This window comes from Podarcis muralis, chromosome 14 (assembly GCF_964188315.1).
Source record: "Podarcis muralis chromosome 14, rPodMur119.hap1.1, whole genome shotgun sequence".
Classification (NCBI taxonomy): Eukaryota; Metazoa; Chordata; class Lepidosauria; order Squamata; family Lacertidae; genus Podarcis; species Podarcis muralis.
This window is the reverse complement of record NC_135668.1, coordinates 22,231,615-22,256,489: the sequence shown is the minus strand read 5'-3', so window position 1 is coordinate 22,256,489 and position 24,875 is coordinate 22,231,615. Positions and strand designations below refer to the sequence as shown.

The window sequence follows — 24,875 nt, the reverse complement described above, 5'->3', positions numbered from 1 at the left end:
AATAGTAGACTAGGAATGCAAAACCTTTCACCTGTCCAGATGTTCTTGCACTCCAGCTCCCATCAGCCCATCACTGGTCAGGGAAGACCCTTACACCACAGGTCCATCTAGCTCAGTATTGTGTACATTGAATGACAGCTGCTCTCCCAAGGTTTCAGCCAAACGGATACACCCAGCTCTACCTGATGCTGAGGATTGAATCTGGTACCTTCTGCATGCAAGCAGATGCTCTACCACTGAGCTGCGGCCCTCCAATATGAACAGCGCCAGCATGGAAAGCACATAGTTTAACTATGGAATTCTTTCCCGTGAGATGTGGAGAAGGCTTTCTTAGGGGTTTATATGGGCTCCTGGAGGAGATGAGATCCACCTCCAATGTCTTTTTTAAAATATAAATTCATTTATTTGGTTTTCAGATTAAAATTTTACAGTCACGTATCCAGCATTCAACATAAAAACAAGATTCCAGAGAATTTTCTGGACTTCCCTCCTCCCCTTTGCGGGTTCTATTGTTAATCATTTCCTCCTGCATATTTTATAATAATCCAAACCTTTTACCTCTCCATTGTATCCAAAATTCACCATTAAACTACAAGTGATATTCCAATCCTACTAACGATTTTAACTGTTTACAATGGTTTTTAAGATCAATTATAAATTTCCCCCATTCCTTATTAAAATTTTGGTCTTCCTGATTTCTGATTCCCGGTCATTTTAGCCATTTCAGCATAATCCATCAACTTGATCTGCCATTCTTCTCTGGTAGGGACGATATCTTCTTTCCATCTCTGGGCCAATAACATCTGCACAGCCGTGGTCACATACATAAATCGCCTTTTCTGCTCCCTTGGGATTTCGGCACCTAGAATTCTTAAAATTCTAATGTCACCTCCAATGCCAGAGGCATTATGTGTCTGCATTCCAGTTGCTAGAAATCCTAGGCCAGGAGAATGTCACTGTGTTCTTCTTCTGCTTGTGAGCATCTCATAAGCATCTAGCTAGCTACTCAGTGTGAGAACAGGCTGCTGGACTAAATGGGCCTTCAACCTGATCCAGCAGGGTTCGTCTTCACCTTCTTCACTGTGGCTGTGAGAAGGAGGGTTTTTACTGCAGTGGGCTTCAACTTTTGGAACAGGTCTGCTTTTCTAAAAGAAGGTCCTCTCTTCTTTGTTTCTGTAAAGGCTGCAAGACGTTCAGCAACCTTCAGCTGGTGTTTGATGGATTTGGTTGTAGTTTTAAGACTTTTATATCTGTGGATGTGTTTCAAATAACTCATTATCTTACTGTGCCATGTAAAGGTAAAGGTAAAGGGACCCCTGACCATTTGGTCCAGTCGTGGCCGACTCTGGGGTTGCGGCGCTCATCTCGCTTTATTGGTCGAGGGAGCTGGCGTACAGCTTCCCGGGTCATGTGGCCAGCATGACTAAGCCGCTTCTGGCGAACCAGGGCAGCGCACGGAAACACCGTTTACCTTCCTGCCAGAGCAGTACCTATTTATCTACTTGCACTTTGACATGCTTTCGAACTGCTAGGTTGGCAGGAGCAGGGACTGAGCAACGGGAGCTCACCCCATCACGGGGATTCAAACCGCTGACCTTCTGATCGGCAAGTCCTAGACTCTGTGGTTTAACCCCGCGTCCTGACTGTGCCATGTAGGTCTGTGTAAATATTGCCTGCAGCCTTGATTATCTGCAAATAATTTTAAATAGATTAATACAGTTTCTGCTTGTTTTGTCATTGTCCTCCTCCTTTGCTCCCACCCCTGCTTCACAGCAGCCCGAAGAGGAGCAGTCGGCGGGCGATAGCACAAGTTCTAGTTTCTCTGCTGACGATACACTGTCCCTAGAAAGGAACTCGTCCGTTGGGAGTGACATCTCCCTCCCTCAGGCGCTAGGCACCAGCAGGCCCAAGGATCGGTACAGCCTGGATGGCAGCTGCTTCAACATGGCAACAAATGCAGAGGGCCAAGATGGCGAAGCTGGAGTCTCCGGGGAGCTGGACGAAGAGCTGGACAGCATCACGGAAGTGCCCCCTCCTGCCTCTGCCCTGAAGAGCTCCATGAGGCCGCTGTCTCCTTTCCGCCGGCATAGTTGGGGCCCCGGGAAGAATGGCAGCAATGAGGCCGAGATGAACCATCGAAGGTGAGTAAAGGATGTGGGCACCCAGTGATCCATAGCTGTGGTAACTTCAGCCTTGTGATCTTTCTTTTTGGGTGGGAGAGGGCAGTAAGGCAGGCATTTGCAAATAAGCCCATAAAAGTTATTAGCCTGCAATTTTTGGGCGGTATGCAGTGAAGTTTTACTCAGACTAGATCCAGACAGGACTACCTCAAGTCCATGGAATACCACCCAGCGGTCTTACTCTGAGTAGGATTTAGTTGAATACAACCCACTTTATTATTATTATTATTACTCTTTTACTAACCAGCTAAGGGAACAGTAGCTGATATTTCCATGTGGAAGAATGGGAGCTCCTTTTTCTGCAGCCGGCATGAGAATCAATTTCTCAAAGCAGTGTTAAAAATAGCCTTCTACCAAGCAAACTAGTGAAAGAGGCACAGGGGTGATCTGTCTCCCCGCTCCGGCCTGTGTAGCTGCCGTGCTGGATGTGGAGGGAAGATGCTTTACTTCCTCTGCAGCAAGCACAGAAACCAAGTGGGATAGTGGAGGAGGAATGGAAGGATCGGTCCCTCCCTTGCCAGCCTGCCCACTTTCTTGCCTGTTGTTACTGGCTAGTTCTTAAATACAAGGCTGCAGTAAGAAGAGTTTTAAGGTCAGCAAAAGCACCACTGTCAATATTGCTTGAGTTCTAGGGGGAACAATCTGTGACAGTCAATTGGCATAAGTCCTTCTTTATACCTGTGGGTTGGATTTTTACATTTTAAAAAACCCCCAACAATATTATTTTGACCTTTGAGCATAAAATACAATTTTATGGGTTACAGTGAGTAAATTCAGTTAGCTGACACACAGTGTTCATCAGCTAGAAATTATCTACCCAATGAAGCAAATCAGTAGCATGTCTACCTCTCATTTGTAGAGATACTGGCTGGATATTTTTGTTACTGACAAAACTGATTATGATACAACAACAAAAATGTTATTAGCATAAATACATACAGCATAGCAGAATATGGGGGCAAAAGTTGGGGCCAGCTTTAGAAGCCAGACAAAATTACGCATGCCACAGACCAGGGTTTTTGTCTGTCATGTCTGGCTAAACTTTGGACGCACTCTGAATGATAGAACAAGCCTCTTTCCACAATCTGGAGGCATGTGTGGCTATCTCTTCCCTGCTGCACTGAGCTACGGAGAAGCTCGGAAATCAGAGAGACACTTTGCACTGCCTTCTGAACTTCTCCAATGGTGATGGTCACAGATTCTGCCCCCTTTTCTCCCAAGCGCTCAAGAAAACGAAAGTTGCACTCACCAACGATGAGGTGTCACGTGTATTCGTGCAGTCCTAGAGCAAAACTTTCTGTTTCAATTTGAGAGGTCAAAATATGCGTCCCACAAGTGTAAGCACGAGTCCTTGGTTTTGGAACGAGTGCGCTTGGGTCGCAGCAAGCCACAGAAAGGATTAAAGCAACCTTGTGTCTTAAGTTTCACACAGGTGAGTGAATGGATTGGAGGGGGGGGCAGGTGGCTCCTGTATCCTAGCTACAAAGGAAGGAAAGCCCTTCTTGGCAACCCACATGGAAATGCAACAGGTTCCTAAGAGGAGCGGATTGCTTGATCCCTCCCCTGCTTGTCTGCTTGGTAGAAGTGTGTTGCTGGACTGCATCAGTTCAGTCCAGGGCACAGGGCTGGAAGTTTCATGGCATGAAGAGAAGCAATCCGTTACTTAGCTCTTTGCCATAAAATCCAACCCCAGATGTTACTTTAGGTTTTACAGATTGAAGTGAAACTTACTTTCCCCCCTGTTGTCTGTTACTATGGGGCAGCCGGAAACCTTTAATTTCAGGTTGTTTGTGTATGTTAAGTAAAAAGGGGATAGCTGAAGAAAATTGACAGAATGCTAGAACGTCAGATTGTGTACAATCAACGGTGTGATTATATCCAGATAGGATTCTTAGGACAAAGTCCTTCTTGTGACTCATATTATTGCCTCATTACGACTCACCCTCATGCACTGGGGGTGGGGGGGATTGGCTGATGAGCTTACAGGTACAAAGCAGGTAATACTTCATGCTTCAAGATTAAGGAAGGCATTCGGCAGGTAGTTGGGGGGGGGGGTCATCTGGCATCATAGCTGTGCATTTAAAGCAGGGGAGGTGTAATTTTTTTCTAATCTGAGAGCCATATTGCCTCACTGCAAACCCTCCATGGGCTGCACACCAAAGCTAAATTTAAAAGAGAGTGCAGACTGAAGTTTGTGCATCTATTCCCCCCCAAAATATATTATTATTATTATTATTATTATTATTATTATTATTATTATTATTATTATTATGAAATTGAAATCCATGCATATAATTCTGGGATGGCTTTGGGGGCCATTAAGATTGCTTGGGTCCACCCCAGTTTAACTCAACAGACTGTCAGTAAATACAATAAGCAGAATAAAGAACAAAATCTGCCCTAGATTGTGCTCCTTCTGGCTCATTCCTATGATCATGTGATGGTGAGAACACCCTCCATGTACATAGAAAAATAGGATGCCAGGTTAGTCTGAACCTTCAACCTGACATACTGCTTTCCCCATGTGTGTAGAACAGGGATGGGAAACCTCTATCTGCCCGAGGGCCACATTCCCCTAGCGTCAGCCTCCTGGGGGCCACATGCCAACCAGTGGGCAGGGCCAGAGGCTGAAACAGCAAAAGCAAGAAATGCAAATTGTTGCTAGTTTCTGTATCCCTCTCTTATCTTCCATTGAGGCAAGCACTATCTGAGGTCAAGGATACTTTCCAACCTGCAAAAGCAGAGAGCACAAAGCACAACTAGTTTGGTTAGGAAGGGGAGGAGAGGGGGCCTGGGAGAGCCCAAGGGCCAGACAGAGAGGCTTGGAGACCCCTGGGCCTCAGGCTCCTTATGCCTGGTGTAGATGTATCCAAGCGTACAACTCTCCTGCACCTTCATTCACAAGTGGAACTGCTCCTGTAAAAGCTTCACCTTTTGAGTCTGTTGATTTAGACCCAAGGTGAGTTTCTTTCTGCTCTCTAGGTACGTTGCTGGAGCTTTATAAAACATGCCCTTATTTACATGTTGCCTTTCTCCACTTCTTGTTCCACATTCTTTTAACCCAGTACTTCCCCGGCCAGTCCCAGTCTGGGGGATTTCTCATTTGTTCATATTACGCCTTTGTCATTGCTGACTGACCATTGTCCATGATTCATTTTCAGTTCAATGCGAGTGCTGGGGGATGGTGTAAGGAAGCCTCCCACCCATAGGAGAAGGTACAGCACCACACTCTGATGCTGACTAACCATGTTGCATTTGAATGGCTACTAACTTCCTGCTTTTATGCCAACATCTCTTCGTTTATCCCAGCACAACTGGCCAGCTTGTTAGCAGCTTTGCCCCTCAAGTTTGAGACAGTGCGAAATGTTCCTGGACTACTTTCCTTGGATGGCTTGATTTGCTGTTTGAGGTGGCAGGAACAGAGCATAGTTTGAGGGTTTGGGTTCTTTTTGTAAATGTGCAGGATCCTGCCCCCACCCCATTGTATGTTCTTCATTATGTACCATAAAATGGATCAGTTGACACACAGTGTTTCTGAGGAGGAATAAGCCTTGTGCTTGCGTAACTCCACCCTCCCACCTCCTCTCCCCTATGTCTAGAGTCCAGGAATTGCAAATCATGGTTTGGAGCTACTTTCTAGGTTTGATTTTGAGGGTGGGGTAGTGCAAGCTGTAATTTGGCTATTTGACTGTAACAGGAAACAATGGTTTGCCAAGCCAGGAAGTAACTAATTGACTGAATGTATGAGAGGAGGAGGGAGTGTGCAAACACAAGACTTGTTCCCACTCCTCCCAAGTGGTGGTTTAGAGGAGTGGAAACATTGGGTTGTATCCCATGCTGCATGAGGGAACTTCCACTCGCACAACAGGACTCCCACTCCGTCTCCTCCCCGCCCATGCCCCCATATCTACTCCAGAAGGTCCCCCAACTCTCCTGAACTAATTTGGGTGCAATTTAGTGGAGGAGAGAGAAGAGGAAGTTCCATCGCATGCACAGAAGCTTCTTGCATGAGCAGAGCGGCAGTATTGGATACATCCCATGTAAACTGAGCTACTATCTGCACAACCTTTTGACTAGATGGCAGTACTCAAAATATAAACAGTTCAGTTAAATATAATTAATTGTTTGCAAAACTGTCCCTAGATTTTTCAGAATAGGCAGATGTGAAGGAAATGAAACAGATTTACAAAATATTCAGTACCCATGATCTGGCTGATTTTCTTTTCTTTATCCCTTTCCTTTAAGAACAAAACAAAAACAGTCTAACTCCCTTGAAAGCTGGGGGCATATAAGTCTGTTCCTGCTCCCTGTTTTTTGTTACGTTCTGTGTTCAACGAATTTTTCCTCCACCCTCTAATTTAAATTTAAACACGCTGCTTGAGGCAGATTTGTAGATTTCCATACCAAAAAACCTCAGCAAGCCTAATCCTGCCAGAATTAATAGGGCATCCCATGCTTGAGTGGTGATTTTTGCAAAAACATGTTTCTACAAATTTGGCAGAAGGTGGCTTAGAAAATTGATTGTCTATTATTATTATTATTATTATTATTATTATTATTATTATTATTACGCCCACTGTTTAATATTTTGTTGAGCTTTAAATGCTGAAAGAGGAAGACTCCAGCCATGGTATACTGTGTAAGACCCATTAAAGAAAGAAAAGGGGAAATGTCAGTCTCAAAGCATTTCGTGCACGATTGCGTTAATAACACATACAAAAGTTGCTTCAGGTGCCTTGTAAAAATTTAACCTTTTGACGAGACTTTCCCTGACCCATTAGATTGGACCCTGTTTTAGATGCCTGAATCTGTTTGAATCCTTTTATATGTTTTTATGTTTTTATTCTGCTGCATTGATTTTTAGGCTGTATTTTTGTTGTAATGGATATTTGTATATTGCACACAGTGTACACCACTTAGAGATTTTAAAACATTTGGGAGTTTAGGCATACTTTTAAATAAAGGTCTGTAGCCCAAACATACGATAACTGAACTGTTTCAGTATTCAGGCGCACACACACCCCTTCTTCCTGGTCCCCTACATAGGCTTTTTTGGCCCACAGTTCCATAGTTTTCATAGATTTTTTTTCTGCCTTTCTATTCTGTTCAGTGCCAATAAAACACAGTTCCTGCTATCCCTAATCCTGGGTGATGTTCTTCCTCAACCCTCCCTCTCATGTGAATGTTCCATTAATCACCTTCATGAATTATCCATCCATTCAGAACTCCACCTCCTCCATTCATTCTTTCCCAAGGTTCCATGATTCTCAATTACCCTGTCTTCTGGGTGCCTTATCTGTTAAACTCTCTTGTCTCCTAAACTCACTCCTACCCCTATTTCTCTCAGCCACATCCTTTCCATTGGGGCTGTCCCAGCCAAACTGGCTGTTCTCTTTCTCTCACTAACACCCCCCAATCCTGGTCAATATTCTGTGGACTGAAACTTCCCTAGGAGCTGCAGTGTCTGTGGGTTTTCTGTGACATCAGAGCAGCTCACCCAATAGCTAGTCTAGGTTTTAGTTAATTACATAGACATAGCTTTCTCTGAGGCACTGTGGGCCAGAACTTAACCCACCCAAGTTCTAACTCTCTAAAGAGAGACCACCTCCTTCGCCTCAGACCCTCTCACATGTGAAGATCAGAAGAAAGGGACTTCTTTGTGGCAGAGTATGTGTTGAACACATGTCCAGGCATTCACAAACTGGTCCATGCAAAGTTAACGGGGGGAAAGCAGCTCTTTGCTGACATCACTACTGCAAAGCTGAGGCATGCCTGCCAATCCACTACTCTCCCTCATTAACAAATGAGCATCAGGTGCTTTGGTTTAAAAGAGCTGTTTTCCTTTTAATGGATAGCAGGATTTGTTAGCACCTGCGTCTCTGACCGCCCTGTAATGGCTGCCTTCTTGCTCTCTCTTTTGCCTTTTGGCGTCCTCAGTTTGAGCTGGTGTCCCTCTGATGTCCAGTGCACCGCCATGGGTGCTGATCTGAATGGCAGAAGGTAGAGTATACATAAATGTGCTGCAGCCGTAGAGGGAGCTTGCAAACCCCGAGTTGTCGGCTTCTGGTGTGGTGTTTGTAGCCTTGTGGTGTCGCTGTGTGTCTGCTGACTTGAGTATTGTTCAGTCTCCGTCTGGTTTGCTTCCTTTTGAAGCATTTGAGCACATGCTCAAAGTTTGGCAAGCCAGAATTTGTGGTGGCCCCTCCTCCATGCTAACTTGAAGAAGGGGTATGTTGGTGTGTTTGGTACTGGAACTCAGGGCCATCAATTGAATCTGAGTGTTGGACTATTCAGGACTGACAAAAGGAAAAATTTCACACAGTGCATATTTAAAAATACAGAATTCACTGCCACAAGATGTAGTGATAGCTACCCTCATGGATGGCTTAAAAAGAGGGCTAGACAAATTCAAGGAGGATAAGGCTGTCAGTGGCTGCTAGGAAATCACATCTAAAAAAATTCTCAAAAAGTTTGACAAGCATGTATATAGCATAGTCATAAAACCAACGAAATACCATTGCAAAATAGCTTTTCAAACTGGTCATCCTTTTCAGCATCTTTCGCCTTGGGGAAGTCATTGCAGTGTGAAGTGCTCCTGTTCAGGGTTTTAGCTAGCCAACGAAGCCCTTTTCCAGTATACTCCATTCAGTTGTTGTCTCTGCTGCTAACTGCACTAACAGTAGATCACGTTAACTAACCAAGGAGATGAGATAGATATGAGTGTGCTTGCAACCGAATCATTTAAACCAGGGGTCGCCAATGTAGTGGTGTCTGCAGGGAGCTGATATATATGCCTCCCCATCCCCGCCATATTGGTTTAGGGGGGGGGAGTATGGTTGAACCATTTTGTGGTCCTGCTTTTATCTTCTTCTGCTCACTTAGATGTGGCAGTTGTTTGGTGTTACGCCATGCCTCAATGGCAGCCATTTTATGAGTGGTGCCCACAGCACTTCCTCAAAATTCCAAATGTGCCCACTAACTCCAAAAAAGTTGGCGGCCCCTGATTTCAAAACCTATTTTTGATTGGAAGCTTCCTCTCAGATATGCAGTGAGCTTGTATGTTGATCCACCGAGAATCTGCAGAAGCTTCAGATCTGTTTTCTCTCTCTTTAGTTACAGCTTAGAAGGCCTTGCTGGGGAGGGTGATGGTACTAAGAAGCCACCCTCCAGCCTCGAAACGGCAACTCTGAACACCAAAGATCTCCGGCAAAGCCCCCTGGCAAATGACGAGCGTGGTTCTCTAGTCTCACTCACCGAAGAGGAGCTGGAACTAGAGCAAGGGGCAATTAGAAGTCTTAACCGCCAGGTAAACAAGGTTCTTCTCCCCCTCTCCCCCCTCTCTCATTAAGAGTTTAATACCATCTGTATGATATCTACGGTGAGCTGAGTAGCCCATCCAGGCCACATTTGCACCATATATATGTAAAGCACTATGATACCACTTTAAACAGTAAAGGCTCCCCCCGCCCCAAGGCTTCTGGGAACTGTAGTTTGTTAAGGGCCCTGAGAGTTGTTAGGAGACTCCTGTTCCCTTCCCAGAGCTACAGGAGTTGTTAATCACAGGGAACTCTGGGAACTGTACCTCTGTGAGGGGAATATATGGGTTTCCTAACAACTCTCAGCGGCTCCCATGTATGGTCTGAGTGTGGCCCAGTCAGATATTGGCAGAAGTGACATGAGTCAAAGGAATGACTGTCGTGTCGCAGTGAGGACATAAGGGGGCCATTTCCTGCCAGAAGGGAACTCCAGTTTCCTTGAACAGATCTGTAGCAGGTTGTTCCTCATTTGGTCTGCCTGCCTCCCACTCTGTGACCCTGCTTTTATACAGCTTAAGAGAAGAGGGCGAATTATATTTCTTTCAGCCTTGCCCAACCTGCTGCCCTCCAGATGAACTACAGCTCCCAGCCAGTATGGCCAGTAGCCAAGGATGGTGGGAGCTGTACGCTCCGCATGTTTTGGGCTACCAGGTATGGGAAGGCTGCTAGGGAGATGAAAAATGGGCAGTTTTGCAACTTGCGTGTTTAAACCCATTTCACAGGAGCACAGGAAGAAGCTGCCTTGCACAGAATCAGACTGCCGGTCCATATAGCTCACTCAGCATTGCCCACACTGGCTGGCAGTGGCTCTTTGGAATTGCAGACAGGAGCTTCTCATCACTATGTGGAGATGCTGCGAATTGAACCTGGGAGTTTCTTCCTTTCAGATCACCTGGGGATCTTTTCTGGGGTGGTGGTGAGGGACCCTTGTACAGCATGTGGCTAGTCTTGACTGGCTTGCTTGTGCCACTTTGAGCTGTTTACTCTGCATTCACCTTTCTGTGTTGCGCCTGCTTAGCATTTGTGGCATACTTAGTGTCTGAACCTGTGTGTAAGGTGGTCCTACAATGGGGAGTCCGCTTTTTGGTTCCACGATGCTGGTGGACGTTAGATTCGCCAAGTGTTTCTTCTGTCCCCAAGTTCCAGAGGGCACCAACCCTCTCATTTTTAAAAGGTGAAATTGGTTTCACCCATGCCTAAGCAAAGACCCAGGCAAAGGGCTCTTTAGCTGCTTCTTCCCCGGTTGTGAGCATTAACAGAGACTTGGACATAGCCCTCTGCTTATTATCGATCTCAGCTGCTTAACTCGCCAGCACAAGGCAGTCATCAAATGGAGACTGGTCAGATGAGATGCACAGGTGCTCTGCTGAAGATGTTGTTGCTTGCTCATGCTGGTGAGGAAAGAGTTAAACGACCTTTTACTTGGTGGGTCTCAGCTTGCACAGGAGAAATTGACTCAGGTGAATAATAGAGACCTCGTGCTTGGGATTGGAGTCTGCTGCTTTGGAAGTCAAATGGGAATTTCCTCAGGGCTCCTGTGAGCTGTCTAGCTCAGTATTGTCGACCCTGACTGGAAGCAGCTCTCCAGGGCTTCAGATGGGATCATGCCAGGGATTGGACCTCTTGGCCACAGGTTGCCTGCCCCCTTTTGTGCAGTGGGGTTTTGTAGTTCAGCTTTGCTGTCTTGTTTTTTTGCAGATACGCCAAAGATCTCAGCCCCGTGCCTTCAGCTTCACTGCAACTCCTGTTTCTCCCCCACTGACTAAGTCCATGTCATTGATGACCATTGGCCAAGCTGGACCAGACAGTGAGTACACGTGGCTCTTTGTCTTTCTTGCTACATACAGGGTTTGGTGGTGACTGCACCTTGAGTGTACTAATAGCACCTTCCCCTTTTCCTGTGCCATGGCAGCTTGGATAGAAATAACTGGAGCAGGACACAAACACACTGAGCTGCTTTATCCTGAGTCAGGCCTTTGGTCCATCACGGCCAGTACTGCCCACTTCCAATAAGCAGTGATTCTCTAAGGAGACACAGGGTGAGGCTTTCCCCAGCTTGGCTGCCAGAGAGTCTTTTTAACTGGAGTTGCCTGGAACTGAACCTAGGAATACAAAGCATGCAGCCTCCCACTGAGCTGTCAATCTTTTCTGGCAATCTTCAGATAAACAAAGTTGGGGTGGAGGTGGTTGCAGAGAACAAGGATGGACTTCATTCCTCCAGAAACACAGCACTGCTGCACCTTTCCACTTCCAACAGCGCTAGCTCATGTCGGAAACAGCTGGTTCTTCGGTGGTCCTCAAAAAGCACAAACATGCTCCCTGTGACTAACATTCTCCCCCTTTTGAAAAATACCCACTTGGTGATTTTACGTATCTCTGGAGTTTTGAGAGACGTGGAGAACAAGTAATCTCTACATCTGCTCCATTCTCCAGCGGATATGCGATGACACACCTGTTGGATGACTGTGCGCCCTGAGGGTGTTTTGTTGATGCCAGAGCTATGTCAGTAAGTGCTGGTTTGCACAGATCCACTGAGCATCTCATGAGCCTTGACACATGTGCAGTGGCTGTGTTCTGCCTCTGAATTACTGGGAATATAGAGTGGCAAGAGCACTGTGGTACTCATGGCTTGCTTGCAGATTTCCTGAAAGCATCTGGTTGGCCACTGTGAGAACAAGATGCTATACTAAATGGGCCTTCAATCTGATCCAGCAGGACTTGTTTATGTTTTTATGGACCAGCACAACTCCCATGGGGAAAGGTGCCTTAGGTGATAGGGAACAGCCTTATGCTAAGTCACACCTTTGGCCCATCTAGTTCAGAATTGCCTCTGAATACCAGTTTCCAGGAATTGTAAGCAGGGATCGTGCTGTCGCTTTCCCATCCTGCTTGTAGGCTTCCCACAAACATCTGGGTGGCCACTACAAGGAAACAGGATTCTGGACTATAGATGGGCCTTTGGCCTAATCCAGCAATGCTGTTCTCGCGTGAGAATGAAGTCATTGCTATAATGCTTTGTACCCATGCCTGAACCTTTTCTGCAGTGTGCTGATAATAGTGTTTGCGCTAGGTGGAGGAGTTCCATTCCGTATTGGTTTTGAGATTGCGGCATTTGCACAGCCGGCCCTAACAATAGGCTGAGTGAGGCGGCTGCCTCAGGTAGCTGATTTTGGTTTATTATAAAAGGGTTGCAAAAACCCATGAAAAAAAATGGATCAAGGGTTAGTTATTGAATATGTTTCTGTTCTATTTTTACTGCCAGGGAGAGGCACTTGTGAAATGTTCTGTCTCAGGTGCCAAAATAGTAATGGAATTGTGTGCCTTGAATTCAAGGAGGGCACAATTTGCTGCTTTGCCTCAGACAGCAAAATGTGTTGGGCCAGCCCTGAGCATCTGATTGGATTTGCCCCATATTCATTTTCATTCCGAAATCTGGATTTTGACTCATAGGTGACTTCTGCCATTTCCTAAAAAAAAAAAGTCTTTCCTATCAATATCAGCTAGCACAGCCTTTGTTTGACCCTTTATTTTTAAGCAGAAGTGTCACCCTCCTGAAGCATTTTAGCAAAGAGGGTGCTCTTACAGGAGAGAAACCCTTTTGATTAGGGAGCTTCTTAAGGATGCTTCACAAGGAGGAAAGCCTTTTTAGAAAAACCATTCTCAAGACTTGTGACTAATAAAGATGTTGACTAGAGGTTGTTGTCCCTTAGCAATAGTAACCAAAGCACTAAGCTGTCCATCCATTAAAATAACTGCTTCGTCTGCTTTGCCTTATTGCACCAATTTTCCTCCCCCTCCCGAAGCCTGTCATTTAAAAAATAAAGAAAAGGAAACAGGAAATAACCATTTGGTATCTTTTTCTTCCTCAGTTGCTAACCAAACACTAAAAGCAAAAAATAAAAAGAGAGGGGAAATTTCTTCCCAGAAAACAGGCTTGCCTGACAAATGCATGATTCCCCCTGCCTGTTCCATTAGAGGAAAACTTTCCATCCAACTTGGAAGGAGTGGCATTGCATCAGTCTGAGGCAAACTGTGGCTCGTTGTGCACATTCCTCCCTCCTTCCCTGCAGAATCTCCTTTTGCATATGCTACCAACTGGGACATGGCAGGTATGGGGAAAGAACTCTCATAAAAATGTGGGGGTCAGCATTGCAGTTGACCATCTGGAGGATGCACAGTGAGCAACCAAGCATCGCATCTCCATGCGAAGTAGATGGTTGTACACAAGTGTAACTGCTGTTGAAACTGCCACCCTGTTCCTCTGCCTCAAGGAAATCCAGTAGGACTCTAGAAAGCTGCCTCTCATTGAGTCAGACTATTAGCTCATCTAGCTTAGTATTTTGTCTGCAGCAGGAATGGGCAGACTGCAAGCTTGAGTGATCTGCTTTGCTTTTTCGTCGAACCATCAGCCTGGATCCAAGTCCAAATAGTGGCTTAGAAAAAAGAGCAGGGATAGAATTAAGGAAGAGGGCACCTCTAAGTGCAACTTAGCCCAGGAATTTGTTTCCCCCCCCAACTGAGCGCATAGCTCTTTAATGCAAAAATGCATTCTTGGGTTGCCTCCAAACCAATTTTGTTTCAGCAGCCTAATTAGTGGAGGGTGGTGAGCTATTGCTATTATTCAGCCATGGGAAACCTTTGCCCTTCCAGATGTTACTGAGCTACAACTCCCATTGCGTCTGGACATTGGCCATGTTTGCTAGGGCTGGTGGGAGTTGTAGCTCAGCAGGACCAAAGGTTCCCCACACCTGAACAATTGGGATTTGAAAATCCTTGGTGTTCTGTTGCAGATCACCCAGGTCTCTACCAGGAGATCCTGACCTGCCTTCTTCCTATCTCTGGCTTGCAGTGACTGGCAGTGACTGTCTAGGATTTCATGCAGGGACCATTCCCAGACACAGCTGGAGATGCCAGGGATTGAAGCAGTGGCCTTTTGCCTGCAGAAAACATGCTCTGCCACTGTACTGTTCTCCCCTCATCCTACCCACTCCCCAAAAATGCCATCACTGTATGGCGGGTCTTCCCCTGCAGAGAGCCAGTGAATTGCAGCAAAGAAACATGCAGCGCAGTGGATGCTCTGTAGTCCCAGCAATTTTTGGGGTGGGGATGGAGGAGTGGAGCTACCACTTTTGAGTGACAGCCAAATGCCTGCCCAAAGGTCTGGTACCGGCCTTGGTTGAATTCAGATCTCAATTAGCACTAACGAGGCGTTTTCGCCTGAGGGTTCCTGCATTCCCTGGGTACAAGTTGAGAGAAAGTGAAGCAGGCTTAAGTTCTCTCTCTTTGTCTCTCTCTCAGAATGTGGGATCTGTTGGCTTGATGCATTCCAGAGGGAAACCTCAGCCCCGTACTGAGCCTTGAGCTGTTGCACTTCCCTCCCCCCCCCCAAAGGCTGCTGGCAAGCAGATGCTTGGCTGTTCTTCATCGTCAGCATTTTGTAGAAGTGGAGGTTTTAGAGGAGCTCTTCTGCCAGAATGTCCCAAAGGCTGCTCCTAACTTGGGGATAAAAAATATAAAAAATCAGTGGGGGAAATGCTGGGGGTGAGAGGTAGTTAAAGGCAGCCGGAAGCTTTTAAAGAATGAAATCCCCCCCCCCCCAGTGAAGGAAGGACCAAGGGCATTCTGGTGATGGTGGGGAGTTCATTGAAGCGAACCTGTTTCAGTTTTGAGTCTTGCTTGCCTTTCCTGCTGTAAGCTGCAATTCCCAAAGACGTTTTGCTTGGATTGAGATTTTGTAGTGAATTTGGAGATTCCTCCTGCAGGGAAATATCTGAGAAAGCCACAAGAGGGGCCCGATAGAAAAGGTGGCATTTCTCAGGGGAATTCCAAGAATAGCCAGAATACTATGAAGAAGGCTACTGAACCCTTTTGATAGCTTAATGCAGTAGGCTGTGTATTTACCTTTTGAAGTAATAGTGCCATTTGTGAACAACTGTAAGGGTCAGCCAAGGGAAGAAAAGTTGTTAAAGCGCCCCCCCCCCCGAGTGGTTCTCAGTACTGAGGATTTAAGCCATCAGACAATAGCATGACTTTGTTCCTTTTCCTGTGCTTGCTAATTCATTTAAAGTTTAAACAAATGTACCGCTTCCAAAACCTTGAGCTTGTGCAGAGGCTTTTAACTGCTGAGATGGGGCCTGGCTTTTAGTAAAGAGCACCAAGAGTCTTCAAAGCTGTGTGCTATGCTTACACATTGGGTGCAGTCCAGCCAAAATGAAGCGTCTTTCAGGTGTCGTTGGGCTGAATTTGCATGTAACGCCAAACCATGGTTTGAACCTACACGAATGAATGCAAACAAGTTGCTGAGTGAAGTCTTGGGTTTGAGTGCTCTTCCTTCCATCCCCTTCTCCTGTGATCCTGGGAGAAGGACTTTCCTAGCAGTTAGTTTCAGTGAATCCAGGTTTGTTACATACATACCAGCGATTGTGGTTTGAAACAGACTCTGATTAGTTGAATAAGCCAGCTCATATGAGTTGGATTTGGGTGTTTTTTTTTAAAGAAACTGACCAAAGTTTATTTCGAAGCATGATCCAACATATCGACTCTGGATTCTTTGAAACCATAAATTAAACTTTAGCAAAGCCCTTCTTCCTGGCTGTATGGGAGAGGGAAGATGGACATTTGGCTTTGCTCAGGCTCATTCTGGTTTGTGCATGTAATGCTAAACCAAGGTTTAGGGTTACATGCACAGTAACCCCCATTAACTTCAGTGGAAAAGTCAAACATGTCTTTAAAATCTCCATAGATGAATTGATTGGGATTATGGGTATAATCAATTTGGACTGGATTTTGTTCATTATGTAGAAGCTTTCCTGAAAAAAAATTGGATGTATTTCCATGCAGAATATATTTAGTATTGTAGAGCCAGGACTCTCCAAAATATTTTTTTTGATTGCAGTGAGAGTTAACTACCCTTATCTTTACCCTTATTGCTTTGTGGGGTTAATGGGCAGGAGGAACCGTAAAGAATTACATGGATCTTGTAAGAAGGTTTCTGCAAGGTAAGGTTGCACTTGGAGCCTTCTGCAGTAGAGAGCTGTTCCTTTTAGGAGATAGTTCTGCTCAGTGTGGTGGCTTTCTGCTGCTACCTGTGGTGATGCTGCCTTGTATTGTACCCTCTAAATTCTGTTTAGTTGTTTGTCTTATTTTAAATCAGTAATTTCCAAACTCTTTGGGGTGGGCCCATTAATGTGCTATGAGAGTCAACAACTTGGAAACTTCCCAGGGCAGCCTGTGTATTCATCTAGCTCAGTAAACACTGACTGGCAGCAACTCTGACATTTCAGACAGAGGAACATCTATCCCATAGCCTGAGCCTGAGCCTTTTGATTGGAGCTGACTGAGATCGAGCCTGTGAACTTCTGTGTGCAGAGCAAATGCTCTGTAGCTGGACTTTGGTCCTTTCCCTCTGCATCTTAGCAAGTCATACTTTAGTCATACTTCAGTGATTCAACCCTCTTCCATCTACAAACATTGTTCCACATAGAACAATGCTCATTTTAACTTATTGAAGGCCCTTCTGCATACAGAGGCCATACTGTACTCCTTACCTATGGTCCTTCCATCAACAAACTTAATAGTTTCTTTTGTGACCCCAAAGTCCCCACCAACATGCAAAGGGGGTTGCCCATTGTGACTCAGCTCACATTACTGCTCTGCTCTGCTCTCCTTCCTGTGAACTGGACCAAGGGTAACTTTGGCCCTCTCTCTACACCAGATATGTTTGGGATCATCCAATCAGTCTTGATGTAGAGAAGTCTCTGAAACTACCTACCCTTGGAGGAGCTTCCCTGCAAGAGTCACTGCTCTGAGCATGCCTCCTTCTAACCAGGAGGTATATCCAGACTAATGATTCATGCGGGAATGGGGGTGGGCAGGTGGGTGCTTGTCTGATTCTTTCTCGTCCACACTCCAAAAGCAAACCTAATGGGCGAAATGCGGCTGCACCTTCAATTTTAATTCATCCAAAAATGTACCCTAAGCGCTTAGAGGTTTGGGATATAACTGATTTAAGGAATACAGCACCAAGTCCTGATGTAGATCGCAGAGGGATGACTTGCAGTCTCTGCAGATTGTAAACATTAGCCGTGTTGGCTCATCATGGCATGGTAGGCTGTAAGCCATGTCTTAAACCTGCTATACCCTCCTAGGCCAAGTTGCTTGAAGGGAGGGGTCTTAATGTCATGGGGTGGGGTCCTCTTTTTCCCAAGCTATTATGCTGGAGAGGATTTGTGCTCAGAGCTGAAGAAGAAGGTGTCTGCGGATCTGAATAGCCGTGTTGCACCATGCTCAATTAGATCCTCGCGCGAATGAGGGCTGGCCGTCCAGGGGTCATTAAAGAGATGCCTGCATCTTGTAGCATTGCTATTGAACCTTTTCCTTTGAAGAATTGTTGTGGGAAAGGTTGCCAGTAAATAAAAAGCCTCAAGCCTACAGTTTACAGGTTGAATGCAACCTGCATTATTTCTCTCTCTCTCCTTAAAAGAAAGCCTTCTGCTCTGCACTGGTTTTGCTTTCCCTCTTTGGCTTGCTCTTGGCTGCTTCTGTTGCCATTCCCCCTCTCCTTTATCTACTATTGTTTGTTGTTGTTGAAATGCATGCTTTAACGTCTGCTGTTAACCCACTTCTCAGCCCAGGGACGGACTCGGCCATCCAGACGAATTTCCTTCTCCTTCAGCATCTCTCCACTCATTCCTAAGTCTAAAACTGTCTTTTCTATTGGCTCTTCTTCCAGTGATGAGGATGAGGAGTTGGATAGTAAGTAATCTGCCTGGGCAGAATGAAGCTGGCTTTGGGGTGGCGCTAGGCAGGGAAGCGCTTACATTTTACCTGGCTTTTCTTTAATGCAAGTGCTGCTTGCTCAAGTTGCCTCATCCCTTTCTTTGTGCTTCTGAACTTCACATGCTGCATCACAAAAGGGATGCCTTCCCTTTGCAACTGCTTACAAACGTTGGTACTCCCAAGAGTGCTTTTGTGCTGTCTCCTGTAGATGCCACAGCGCTCAAGCTTGTTGAAAATCTGTTTTGCTGTTTCACTGTGGGTTGTTCCTTGGCGAAGAAGGGGAAGGTGTTTGCTTTGGGGAATGGTTCAACGCCACCATTGTAGTTTTGCCACGTCACACTCTTGCATGCCGAAAGCTTCACAGTAAGAGTCGTGAATATGTGTATGTTTTTAAACCATGTGTGTTTGCTTGAGAATTGTACATTTTGATATATAGCAGGGGTGAGGAACTGAAACTGGCTGGAGGGCTGGATCCGCTCGCCGTGGGCTACTTTGATAGGTGGTTGGGTCCACCCACCTAGCCATTTACCTGATGCCATACAGTGTTAAATCCATGGCTGCAAAGAACCAGGAGCCCGTTTTAAGGCACTTCTGATTCTTTTGTTTCCAGCATCAATTGAGTGCTTTAAAAAAAATTCATGTCTTTTTCGGCCAACAGAAAAGAGCACCAAATTCTACCAGTGGCTGGAAAGGAAAAGAACTGAGAGTGCCCTCCAAATTCTTCCTTTTGAATTTGGTGTCCTGACTTTACCTGCCCTGTGGCTGGTATCACATGGCATCATATAATGTCATGTGATAGAGAGATCAGCTTGGTTTGAGCCAAACCACACCGTGGGCCAAATGGGGAGACTAACAGGCACAATAATGCCCACAGGCCAGAGCTGTCTCCAGCTCCCCTCTCCGCTGATACATATATTCTAGTGTGCCCTCAAATCATTTTACATTTTCAACATAATTGTATGGCGTGTTAGGGGTTTTGTGCTTCGTCACTCAGACATGCATAAGGGGAGGTGCTACTCTGCAGCTACTACTTAAGTAGAATAGAGGCTTCCGTACCAGATATCCAGCTTTTCTTTGGAAAAGAAGAGCAACTTTTTAAAAACAAAAAAACACAATCGCTGCACATTTTTTACTTTCAAGTAAGAAATAAACACAATAAAAGAAGCAAAAGGAAAAAAAAACCTACAATCTTCTCCGTCAGGTGGGAAAAAAGAATGAATATTCAGACAATTTAACAGGAGTCACATCACAGCAGTCATAATTTCTTAAGAAATGCAATTCATTTGAATTATTTACTTGAGAAATTTTTTGATAATGCTTCTTGTGCACATGATATAGAGATCCCTGGTTTGCCCAGGTTACGGATGGGAAATGGAGGTCCTGGGCAGTTCTCCCAGTTAAAGTTATTCCAAAACCTTTATGTTTTGAGAAGTTGAGACTTTAACTGGCATGGGCCTCCGTAGATGCAGTCCAGATAATCAAAACAGGTGATGATCACTTTCTTAATTTGCAGAGGGAGGCGGATAGAACTCAAAGCAGTGTTTATAATCACTTGCCTTTAGCACTTGGTCAACCACAGTCTGGAGCTCTGTGCAGTTTTAAACTGTTAGTAGGGGGTGGAGCCTCTAAAGACTACAGGAATTTCAAATACTGAGCTTCTTGCCATGCAGTCATCTTGACAATTAGCTCAAAGCACGCTCCGCTTGCGTCTCCGCTTTTGCAAGATAGTCTTGCAAAGGTCACAGCCTGATATCCACCCAGTTTGCTGCCTGGAGGTGAAACTAAACAAGGGGCTTCTCTGTACTTTTTCTTGAGAGCTGTCAGTTTTGGGTTGCAGGCTACTTCCCAGTTATCACCAGTGATGTCATATCTGCTATCCAATAAGAGCCTGTGATGCTTGCACAGTCATGTTCGAGTCGCTTTTCTCCAGCTATGCAGGAATCTGCTTGGGATTCTGTGCAACTTTTGTGTTGGTTATTTTGTAAATCATAGGTCCTGAAATGCCAGTAGTAACCAGTTCTGGGATGCTCCGGAGGGTATCTCTGGAGACACTTGTGTTAACATCTGGAAACAAGTGAACAAGCAAGCCCCTCTTGTCTTCATTATTCAGGACTTTGTAAAGAAAGAACGGGGAAAACCCATTCAGAATTACTACTTTTATAACCATGGTTAAGAAACCTTTAGTGGACCCAATGCACCAATTTTCCACCGGGATTTTGCGTTAGAATGTGTCATAGCCATCAAGGTTAATCCCAGGTGCAATTATTGTTAATTAAAAACCTTTTCTCCTTGTCTTTGCTCAGGTAACAGATCTTTCAGCAGTACCGGCAGTTCATTGACTCAAAGGTGAGCTTTTGATTTCCCCCTAAAATTGAAGGCAGGGCTTTGTTTTGTTTTGCGAACTCTTAAAACTCTCTTCATTTCCTTGAAATAGAAAAATCAGGGCTGTCACCCAATCAAGAGAAATCATGCTGATTTAACTCTGCGAGTTTTAGTCAATTCATTAGTTAAGTGACTAAAACTCCGTGGCTTTGCATATGATAGGAATGGACAATAGCTCTAAAGGGGATAAATCATTTTTGTCTTTCAGTTACTTATTTTAGACGATGTATGCCTGTAAAAGCAGATATAAGCTTTAAAAAGAGGTGCTACTCCTTCTCTTACCCATAGGGATGGGGTGGGGGTGTGTAAAAAATGGCCCTAGCCAGTGCTTTTTTCCTGGGGGCATGCGGGGGTATGCATGCTCCTAAACATTTTGTTGAATCTAAGTTTGGCCTCATGGAGGGGCAGTATTTCAATATGAGTAGGAAAAGGAGAGTACCCCTAAACATTTTTTTAAGAAAAATAACACTGGCCCTAGCTATCTGCAATTTTTATAAGTTCTTGTATTAAAATAATTTTTAAATAATTAGATTAGCCTACTGATTAATTGGGATGCGGGTGGCGCTGTGGTTTAAACCACTGCGCTGCTTGGACTTGCCAATCGGAAGGTCAGCGGTTCAAGGCCCCGCGATGGGGTGAGCTCCCGTTGTTCGGTCCCAGCTCCTGCCAACCTAGCAGTTCGAAAGCATGCCAGTGCAAGTAGATAAATAGGTACCACTCTGGCTTCGCCAGAAGTAGCTTAGTCATGCTGGCCACATGACTCGGAAAAAACTGTCTGCGGAAGCAGACAAACGCCGGCTCCCTCGGCCTGTAAAGCGAGATGAGCGCTGCAACCCCAGAGTCGTTCGCGACTGGACTTAATAGTCAGGGGTCCCTTTACCTTTACTTTTACTGATTAATTGGGAAGAGTGGAAGACACTTTCCCAGTTTGTTGATTTTTGTGTGTGCTGATTGGCTAAATGAAACATGTTACTGAAATCTAAGGGGGCGAGAAAATCATACACAATCATACACTCTAAATGCCTACCGGAAACAGCACAAACTGCTTTCTATTTCCTCCTCATCTTCCAGGAAGCTGTACTTGCACTTTCAGACAGCAGAGGGCACTGTGGGTATTTGGAGCTTGCATATGATTCTTTGCACTTAGGATGGTTGGTTGCCTGTTCTTGGCAGGACTCCTTTGGCCTTTAAGGGAAAATGGCAACCAGAGAAGCTTCGGGGTAAAAAAAGCCTCACCTGTTGAAGGCACAACAGGCCTTGTTTGAGTTAAGAAGGTGCTGGGCCCATTTGCAATATGCAACACAGCTTTCATTAGAGTTGCCAGATTCCCCCCCCCCCCCCCGGACCTTACCTTTTTATCGTTTTAAAATGTATTTACTTTTATTTCATGCAATTTATGCAATTTATATACTGCTTGACTGTAGAAAATCTGAGAGCAGTTGTTTCTTTTTTTAAAAAACACACGCACACATGCGAAGCTTTTCCTTGAGCAGAGATGAAGCCACAGATAAAGCTTCATCTGCTTAATTTCTGCCTGTCAAAATACTGTATTTTTCGCCCCATAGGACGCACCTAGTTTTTTTTGGGGGGGGGAATAAAGAAAAAAAAATATTTCCCCCCCAGGCACGGGGCTGGCGCAGGGTCAGTAAAGAAGAGTTGGCAGCTGCAGTTGTCATTAACTTAATGCTGGATTTATCACAAAAAAGATGAGCGATCTAAAGACATGAATGGGCTGGAATTCTTGATAACATAGAACAGTAAAACAAAACAAAATCAGTTTCTGCTGTCTGAAGTGGGAAAGTGAAGGGGGTTCTGTGCGCTCCCTGACAATGTTGTGTCTCTTGGCTTCCAGCATCTGCGAGGAGAGCGGCAATTTCCTGCCTCCCAGCCCATCCAGAAAGGACTTGGACAGCAAAAGTGGAACGAAAGTCAGCCGCACGTTCAGCTACCTCAAGAATAAAATGGTCAGCAGTAAGAAGAGCAAAGTAAGTAGCTCCAGATGTTTGTGGCTCACTCGGCCTTGGCGGTTCGGCGCACTGAGCATGGCAGGAAGAGCGTGGAGGTTGATCTTGTGTTAAATATGAGATTCTCATAATCTGAGGTTCTTTTCCTACATAACTGCTTCCCCCTCCGGTGGAGGGTACAAAACACTTGAACGGGTGGGTGGGTGCGCTCAGTTCCAGAGTAAGGAAGGATCTCTCAGCACAGAGAGCCAGAATGGCTTTACTCTCAACAGCAGGTTTAGCAAATGACTCTTTGCTAATGGAAAGCAGGGGAAAACGTGGCCATTTCTGATGGCTGTGGCTTCTGCCTCTTCATCCTGGCTGTCTGGTTTAAGGAAGGAAGGAGCTGGATGTCTACAAAGGTACTCTCTCTGAAAATATTGTGTGACGAGCACATCGAACCCGTTTTATCTTGCATGTATTAACCCTTCCTGTCACCTGCTCTGTTGGTGAAGATGTGAGACTCAGGGCAAAAGTCATACCATGTTTTGTGGTGGTATTGCATTAAGGTGTCAGGTTTGGGGGAGATGGTCTTTTCTAGAAAGACGTAATACAGTGGTACCTTGAGTTACATACGCTTCAGGTTACATCTGCTTCAGGTTACAGACTCCGCTAACCCAGAAATAATACCTCGGGTTAAGAACTTTGCTTTAGGATGAGAACAGAAATCGTGCGGAGCAGCGGGAGGCCCCATTAGCTAAAGTGGTGCTTCAGGGTAAGAACAGTTTCAGGTTAAGAATGGACCTCTGCAACGAATTACTGTATTTTTCGCTCTATAAGACGCACGAGACCACAAGACGCACCTAGTTTTTGGAGGAGGAAAACAGCAAAAAAAAAATATTCTGAATCTCAGAAGCCAGAACAGCAAGAGGGATCACTGTGCAGTGAAAGCAGCAATCCCTCTTGCTGTTCTGGCTTCTGGGATAGCTGCGCAGCCTGCATTCGCTCCATAAGACACACACACGTTTCCCCTTACTTTTTAGGAGGGAAAAAGTGAGTATTATAGAGCAAAAAATACGGTAAGTACTTAACCCGAGGTACCACTGTACTGCTTTTCAACATGTCATTCAGACCCCTGAGTTATCTTTATTGAATGTGCTTCAAGGTCAGAATGAAGATATTTACTATTAGTTATTTATTGTTAACAGCTGAAAACATGTCAGAATGAAGGTATTATTTATTGTTAGCAGTTAGACATGTTATAGCCCAGTTTTAAAAGGCTTGGAAGAGGCATCAAACCGGCTTGATAGAGAATTGGCCCTAATAGAGAAAATTATCAACAAAATACGATTAGCTGAAGGCAGAGATAATCAAAAATCAATTGCAAGTAAACAGCAGGAGAGGTGGAAAAAGTGATTCCTGGATTGTATCATGTCATAGTATGGGTGATGGCGGTGGGATTGCATGGTTTGAATGTTTCCCTATTTGTGGGGGAACTTTGCCCATATTCAACTAGTCTGTCACAGAGAAGTCTGCTGGAAACTCCATGCACAAGTAAGGCATCCCCATTCAGATAAAACCTGACTTTTCATGGCGGCTGGTGCCCATTGGTACTGGTAGGGTTGGTGGCAGAGAGATCAAAGGTGCTGCAGCCAATAACAGGCAGAGCCAACTCATTCTAGTTCTGTCTTCATACTCCTGGTGTTTTGCAAGAGCGACAGAGACTAAGGAAGAGGACACTGGCAGGTAGGGCCGCCCCTCCAGGACTGGCTGTAAGCAAGGAAGCAGCTGGGTTGAGGGTGACTGAGGGCAGGCTGAGGTTAGTGGGGCAGAGCACCAGTCTCCACTGTTGATTATGTATTGCCTGGAAGTGTGCCCAGCATGCACAGGGTCATCAAGGAGGTATGGGCAATCCTGTACACCCAATAGCACCAGTAATCTGGTGCTTTAGAATGAATATGCTTCTGAATGCTAGTTTCTGGAAACCACAGGAAGGGGTGCTGCTGTTGCACTTAGCTGCTGCTTTGTGGGTTTCCCGCACACATTTGGGTGGCTGCTTTGAGAACAGGATGCTGGCTAAGGGATCTTCATTTGTTCTTAACACTGTCTGCACAGCCGTGTTCAGCTACAATCGTAATCACATTAGTAATCAATGGGTAACCAGCTGTGTTTCTGTGGAATTGTCCTCCTATGTTCCTGCATTCAAACCTACTCAGAAAGTCTGTATTTCTCATAGTCATGCTCTGAGAGTCCAGCGAGATCACCTGTCTCCTGCA

At 45.3% G+C, this 24,875-nt stretch overlaps 1 protein-coding gene across 7 annotated transcripts in view; it reads left to right on the top strand.

The window, feature by feature from the left end:
• The window catches only part of AKAP13 (A-kinase anchoring protein 13), a 245,561-nt gene that overhangs the window by 182,016 nt on the left and 38,670 nt on the right, over window positions 1-24,875 (top strand). For 2 of the 7 annotated variants that reach the window (XM_077918969.1, XM_077918971.1), the window contains 6 exons: window positions 1,774-2,141; window positions 9,294-9,486; window positions 11,195-11,303; window positions 18,125-18,250; window positions 20,578-20,620; window positions 22,509-22,641. In XM_077918969.1, the coding sequence (XP_077775095.1) occupies window positions 1,774-2,141; window positions 9,294-9,486; window positions 11,195-11,303; window positions 18,125-18,250; window positions 20,578-20,620; window positions 22,509-22,641 (972 nt within the window). Of the gene's footprint in view, window positions 1-1,773; window positions 2,142-5,341; window positions 5,396-8,117; window positions 8,181-9,293; window positions 9,487-11,194; window positions 11,304-18,124; window positions 18,251-20,577; window positions 20,621-22,508; window positions 22,642-24,875 lie in introns of all 7 variants that reach the window. The other 5 variants (XM_077918966.1, XM_077918965.1, XM_077918967.1 and 2 more) reach the window with 5 other exon arrangements.